At 46.3% G+C, this 7,084-nt stretch overlaps 2 protein-coding genes across 2 annotated transcripts in view; both read right to left on the minus strand.

Moving 5' to 3' along the window:
* NPS4 (Non-ribosomal peptide synthetase NPS4) overlaps positions 1 to 4,167 on the minus strand; it is a 12,071-nt gene extending 7,904 nt beyond the window's left edge. Inside the window, exon 1 of the mRNA XM_007700821.1 lies at positions 1,162 to 4,167. Coding sequence (XP_007699011.1) covers positions 1,162 to 4,034 — 2,873 coding nt within the window. The 5' untranslated portion in view covers positions 4,035 to 4,167. The remainder of the gene's footprint in view (positions 1 to 1,161) is intronic.
* Positions 4,168 to 5,213: 1,046 nt separating this feature from the next.
* Positions 5,214 to 6,194, minus strand: COCSADRAFT_86773 (uncharacterized protein; the record flags this gene model as incomplete). The annotated part of the gene is made up of 2 exons (XM_007700822.1): positions 5,214 to 5,415; positions 5,572 to 6,194. Coding segments are annotated over 2 exons (825 nt in total), but the record flags the coding sequence as incomplete, so codon positions are not given.
* Positions 6,195 to 7,084: the final 890 nt, after the last annotated feature.

Below are 7,084 nucleotides of genomic sequence, written 5' to 3' on the forward strand. Positions count from 1 at the left end.
CCAAGCAGCGTAAGGATAGTGGACATTGTGAAGCCAACATCTGAGAGATTTACATCAAACCGATATTCAACCGTGGCATCTGGCCGTGCCTGGTAGCCTGGTTCAATTACGAAAGGAAAGACTGTGGGCTGTGCATCACCAAGCATCGAGCGCCAGAATTGAGCGGCGTTGGTATTGACTTCTTCGCGGGATATGTGATCGACGAACGTTGCAAAACTAGGCCTATCCAGTAAAATTTGACCTGTTTCGTAGCAAGTAGCAATATCTTGAAGCAGCAAATTCACTGACCATGCGTCATAGATGGCGTGGTGTGCCCTCCACAGTACAAAGCTCTCGCCTGGAGAGTTACCTTCGCATATCGCGAATTGGCTGAGCCTATCGCCCAGCGATGGTGTAGAATCTGTATAGGATTCGACAAGCTCTTTCTTGTTTCGGCTTAGAGGTATCGTGATCTCCTCTTTAATGACAACTTGGACAAGGCCGACATGAGGAATATTAACAATTCGGGTCCGTAGGATTGGCCACGCATTTATGACGTCTTTCAACGAAGAGATCATGCGAGTTGTTGCTACGTGCTTCTCCAGACGGAACAGCTCCTGGTTTATATAGCTCCCCGTATGTTTTGATGACAAAGCCATAAGCCCTTGTTGCATTGGTGTGCATGGATAAATGTCTTCGATAGCTGACAGAGGAACATCGCAGGCCCGTGAAGCAGCATTTCGAATCGAGCCTACGTCGCCAGAGAGCAGCGAGAATGGAAGAACGGGAGTACTCCCAATTACCTCATGCTCAAGCGGTTCCATTGATTCTGCCATTGCAGAAAGTGTACAATTCTTCAGTATTGAATTAATGCTAAGCTGTTGCTGAAGGTTCCGTCGGACCTCCGAGCTAAGCCGCATGGCGTCAAGAGAATCTCCACCCAATTGTAGAAAACCGTCTTCTGAGTGAATAAGTTCTTCTTTGATATGAAGAACTCTTGACCATACTTTTCGGAGTCTGCTTTCAGGTATCGATAAAATCCCTGACGAGGCACGGTCCTTCTGGAACTCCCGAGCAAGAATGCCTCCCATTTTTCGCAGCTCTTTGCGATCGAGCTTTTTAGACCCAGTTTTTGGTAAATATTGTAAGGCAAAATAGTAGCTGGGTATCATATATGAGGACAAGAGCTTCTTTAGGTCACGAGAGGCGCTCTGGCACGCTCTATCGATAATCTCTCTTTGATTTTGTCCCACATCGGTCGGGTTCCCATTGTTTCTACGAGAATCGCGTATGCTGACGAATGCAGCAAGTTTCATGCTTCGTTGTCCATCACTATCCACGAATATTGAATCGACAGCACAGTCAAGTGACGAGTCTAATATCTGTAATAGATGGCTCTCAATTTCGCCCAGCTCAATGCGTTGGCCGTTCACCTTAACCTGAAAATCCTTCCTACCATGATAATACAGCAATCCATCTGCGCCGTAACGAACAAGATCTCCTGTTCTATACATCGGCCATCCTCCTTGTTTATTTGCTATGTCTTCTCCTGTCCACCGGCGATGGTTGATGAAGACCTCTCTAGTTTTTCCAGGATTATTCACATATTCTCGACCAACATGTAAGCCCTCCACTACCAGCTCTCCAATAGCACCTAACGGTGCTAATCTATTCTGATCCTGCGGCAAAACGATCCAGCAGCGACCACCAATCGGCTTTCCTATACAATTTGGTAAAGATTCGCGAGTAAGCATCTCTGTTGAGGCTACAATTGGGGAGCACTCCGCCTGACCGTATCCTTGGTAGAGACGAACAAAATCGCACCAACGGCGAATATCATCTTGTAACACCACTTCCCCGCTAGTCATAACGAATTCTAGACTTGGAAATTCAATTGGATTGATCGTTCGGAGTACCGAAGATGTGAAACACGCATGTGTTGCCCGTAGACGGGCGACCGCACTAGGAAGATCTTCCATTCTTTCACTTTCTGATGGCACACAAACGCAACCACCACCTATCAATGTGGTAAAAATCTCTATCAAGGAAACAGTAAATGAGTAACTCGCAAACTGTAGAAACCTAGTATCGTTCGTTATGTTCCACACCCTTCGTTGCTGCTCTGAATTATAGCAGAAGTTACGGTGTTCAATTGCCACCCCTTTCGGCGTCCCTGTACTACCAGAGGTAAACATGATGTATGCTGCTTGTTGAGCCTTCACATCTGGTAACGGTCTTTCTGGCAAGTTCGTATCATATTTGGAAAGATTTCTTGCATCGACACTCAAGATTGTTTCGACAATTCCTTGCAACCGTCCAGCAAAACCAGGAGATGTCAAGGCTATTTTGGCCTTGGTGATATTGGCTATAACATGGTGCCTTTGGCTCGGATCTCGGATGTCAAGAAGGCAAAACGTTCCTCCAGCCATCAACACACCCAATGCTGCTACGATTGTCCATTTTGATTTTTCAAAACATAGCAAAACAACCTGTTCTGCTTGTAAGCCATTTCTAAGGAGGACTTTGGCCATTTGGCAACTGGCTTGGCTCAATTCCTTATAGGAGAAATCGCCGTCCCAGGAATGAACAGCCAGCGCTTCTGGACGAGCATTTACCTGATCGTTAATTTCCAGGTGAATACAGCTTTCATCTAGATTGGCTCTAAATTTACTGTATAGTACAAGATTGGCACAATCTTTCGAACTGAGGAGCCCTACACTTGACAAAGTCTGGTTCTGGTCAATGGTTAATTGTGCTAGTATGTGCTCGAACTGGCCAATGATCCTGTAAGCTTGGGTTTTACTAATTACTTCAGTGCTAAAACCCAAGTGTACTGTCAATCCGTCCGCTGTTTGACAGACTTCAAGCAACAATGAATACTGAACTGACTCCGATGATTCATTCAAAGGCTGGAGTTCCATGATGTCTTTTCTGTCCTGGAAATCTGTAATCGTTTTGGGCTGAATAATTAACAAGCTATTAAAGTCGCAGACGTGACGCAATTCAGAACTCAACTTTTGTATGTTCCGAAGGCCCAATGTCTGATGTGGAATGGAAGACGCAGCATCTCGTTGGACATTGTACAGAAGTTCCGATATCTTTTTACTTCCTCTTGTGTCCAATCTTATTGGTACAACATTGATAGTAGGTCCCACGATGTTTTCTATTTTGACAAGTGGACAATCCCGCCCTGAAACTGTGCATGCAAACACGATATCTTCTGTATGGTTGTAGCTTGCGAGTAGAATCCCCCAGGAGGCTTTAACATATGTTGCCAGAGTGAACTCACCATACTTGTTCATGTTGATATTCCTTGACACACTGCGTCTCGTCACATCACCATCAAGACCTGCTGAAGGTGCTGGGAAGAATGCAGGCTCCGTATCGGCAAGATAATTGGACCAGTAATTCTGACTTTGTACGGCATCTAGAGCCGCGGTATATTCAATGAAGTGGCGGAATGATTCGGCAGGCTGTAAGACCGTGCCGACAGTGAACGTCTGCTGGATCCCTCTCAGGATAATATCCATTGACCAGCCGTCGTAGATTGCATGGTGCAATGTCCAAACAAAGCAAGCTCTAGAAGATTTTGAATTTGAAATACGTACGATTCGGTGCAGCGGCTGCCCAAAGCCCATTGGCGTTTCCTGGTCCGCAGAAAGATAGAAGTCAAGTTGGTCCACTAAGGGGACGTCAGGCACCTTTGATGTGACGACCTGTAAGAGAGGCTCCTTCTCATTCCTTTGTATGATTTTTGTGCGGAGAATGGGCGTCTCAGCAACTACCTTCTGCCATGAATGTATCCATCGCTCGGCACTCAGTCCTTCATGGAGGTAAATCAGATATCGATCAATATACGTTCCAGGCCGGGCCAAACTCAAGAACATAAGATCTTCCTGCAGAGGTGTACAAGGATATATATCGATGATGGATTCTGGCGTGTATTTGTGCATCGTCATGACCTGTCTCTGGGAGACTGTGGGATCAAACGCGTCATCTAAACGAGGCAGCACTTCTGAACCAGATAGATGCCCTGAAATATCTTGGCGCTCCATTCTTTTCGTTCACCTGCTCCTTCCACAAGGGTCGCAAGGAAATGGTGTAGCCAATTATATGAAGATCAACAACGCGATTGCGCGAAATTGTATATGAACAGCGGTGTGAGTAAGAATGCCTCCCTAAATGAAGAGGTAGAGTGAGTAGAATAAAAATAAAATGGGCATGGGGGGGGAGGGGGTTGGTTGTTTTGCTGGCTCTCGGATCTCGGATCTGAAGGTCGGTTAAATGTGCTTCGAATGTAGCCGAAGCAGATCCGCTGACTGGACAATATTTGCCCGCACAGATGGAGACACACCCGAGCCCAACTACGGAGTACTTAACTATATAATTATGTAATAATGAAATTCGTCCATTCTTTATAACTTGCGTCCCTGTGCAGCGAGAAACCCGGTAGGCCGAGAACAACCAATGAGAAACAACGCTTTGTTATGGAATGTGCTATCTTTGCACTTCCATCGGCCCTTCTCAGTCCACGTTAGTTGCGCACTGTCTCTAACTATTCAGTCCTGCCATCACTGATGGTGAGGTTGACCTATGATGGCTGTACATCATACCGGGGGGGGGGGGGAGCCTGCCATCAGTGATAGCAGGGTCTTGGCGTATTGCCAATCACGTGACCCAAAGCTCAGCACCTATCCTTTCCTACTGACCTGTTCCAAGTGGGCCCGGTCCCTTTGCCTCTAGGGCGCTAAAAGAGCGGCGCTACGATACGTGCGCGCGCCAATATCGAGTATATATATCCAGCTAAATACCACGACAACAAGACAAGCTTGTTGTCTTGTGCATATCTTTTGGTCACATGGGCAGCGCGAGTAGCTGCGCGCTAGGCCGGATTAGGCCGACCCATTACAGTTATCTCTTTGGGCGCATAGGCATCAAAGCTGTTGTAACTAACTTTCGTATCTAAGTATTAGGATAGGAGTGTAACAGAGTTATTATTATTATTATTATTGATTAACGTCCTGTGTCAGCCCGAAGGCTATATAAGACGTGCAAGCTGATAAGGCTTACAAGTATCTATGTAGTGCTATCAATTTGGTGTGGTTGGGGGAGGGGGCTATCTAAATCGAGAGGAGACTCGTAACCTAGCGTCGAGGGGGGTAGTAGGGGATCTTGCGGTTAGAAGAGATAGGTAATGTGGGTGTAGGGCGGGGGCACCTGCTGTGTGTGTTGCCTTAGTTCTCAAGGTTTCCTTTGTACCAGGCCTGTGTTGCAGCCTTAGTTTCCTCAATAAAGCTAATTGTAGCTTGTATGCCTGTGTTTGTGTGTAGTAAGAAGACTAGCGATAAGGGCTCCCTACTAGCTTCTTGCATCTTTGCCCTAGCCTCCTTGAATAGCGTGCAGCTAAGTAGGATATGTGCAGGATCTTGAGTAGCTCTATAGTTGCAGGGGCACACTTTAGAGTCTACTTTTCCTCGCTTGAAGAGGAAGTCTCTTAGGTAACAGTGTCCTAGCTTAAGCTGAAAGAAGGCGCTAGAAGCTTCTCTACTAGTAGAAGGAGTAGCGATTTGCTTTCTAATCTTCCACTTATACTTTGCGGCATAAGTGTTAGCGTTGAGAGTGATAGCTTTCCTTCTGTACTGTTCTAGATAGCTGTGCCACTCCTGCTCGCCTAGCTGCTTGACCCGTGTGCCTATAACGGCTAGGCTAGTCTTACTGGAGGTGGGATCTAGCTTTGTTGCCTCCTTTGCTAGCGCGTCTGCTTTTTCGTTTCCTATGACGTCCTGGTGGCCGGGTACCCAGTAGATTGTGGGTATCAGGCCTTTCTTCTTGAGCTTTTTTGCTGCTCTAATACATCTGAGTTGCCATTCTTGTCCAGGGTTATCGGAAGCAGTTCTTAGTCTAAGTATTGCGGCCTGATTATCTGCATATACTCTGACTTCTAGGCAGTCTTCTACTAGATTGACGGCTTTCTCTAGGCCTAGGGTGATACCTTCTAGCTCCCCGTTGTAGACTAGCTGGTTGTATCCTATGTTAACCTTTTCCTGAGCTATTAGGCTAGCTCCTTTGTAGTAAGCAACTCCGACTCCTATACCCTTGCCTTTGCTTGTGGCTGAGGCGTCTGAGTAGATAGAGAGGAGGTATTTGTCTTCTAGTAGTTCTTTATGTTCTTTTGCTTCGGCTTCCTTAGACTTCTTAGATATAATTGTCTTGTAGAGTATTTTTGAGTTCCATGGCGTAGACGCGTAGTGCTGAATCTTTTCACAATCTGTGGATAGGGCTGTCGATATAGATGTAGTAATACGCTCTAGCTGTTTCCCTTGGTTGCTAGCGATGGCAATGTCAAGAGGGTGACTAGGGGCTAGTTTTCTAGCTCTAAAGGCGTATTGTCGAAGGGCGTTGTTTAGCCTAATTCTAGGAGGGTATAGGGCTGCTTCTACCTCGCTTGGTATAGTTGGTGAGGTTCTAAAGGATCCTAGGATTTTTCTGCAGGCTTGGTTCTGCAGCTTCTGCCTCTGGTTAAGTGTTGTCTGCTGCTCCTTCCAGAAGATTTGACACCCGTAGTTTGCTACGCTCGTGACGCAGGCTAGATAGAGCTGTCGTACTGCTCTAGGCGAGAGGCCTTTGTTTGAGTTGGCTAGCCTGCTAAGGCGGTGAAAAGCTGCGCTGGCCTCTTGGTTCCTGATGTGGCTGTGGTGTTTGAATTTAAGGCTGCTGTCAAAGTGGACACCTAGCCATCTAACCAGCTCCTTGGAGTGTACTATTTCCTAGTTTGGCAGAGTAAGAACTCTACTTTGATCTTTTCTAGATCTTGTCCAGTTAACTAGTTCAGTTTTTGAGCTATCGAATTGGATGGCTGACTCCTCTGCTAGTCTAAAGAGGTTCTGGATCTCTTTTTCTAGTAGCTTTACAGCCGGGTAATGTTTTCTTTAAAAAAAAACCCTCACTGCAACTATCACAGATAACGCAAAGAATTGACTCCTTGAGCAGGATTGAGCGGTTCAGGGCCAATCGCTATCCATGCTAGAAGGTGATAGTTGTTGCAGGGTGGCGATCACGGGATAGGTCATCCCACAAGGACAAGATGGCAGTGAGGAGTAGGGAT

This window comes from Bipolaris sorokiniana (assembly GCF_000338995.1).
Source record: "Bipolaris sorokiniana ND90Pr unplaced genomic scaffold COCSAscaffold_5, whole genome shotgun sequence".
Classification (NCBI taxonomy): Eukaryota; Fungi; Ascomycota; class Dothideomycetes; order Pleosporales; family Pleosporaceae; genus Bipolaris; species Bipolaris sorokiniana.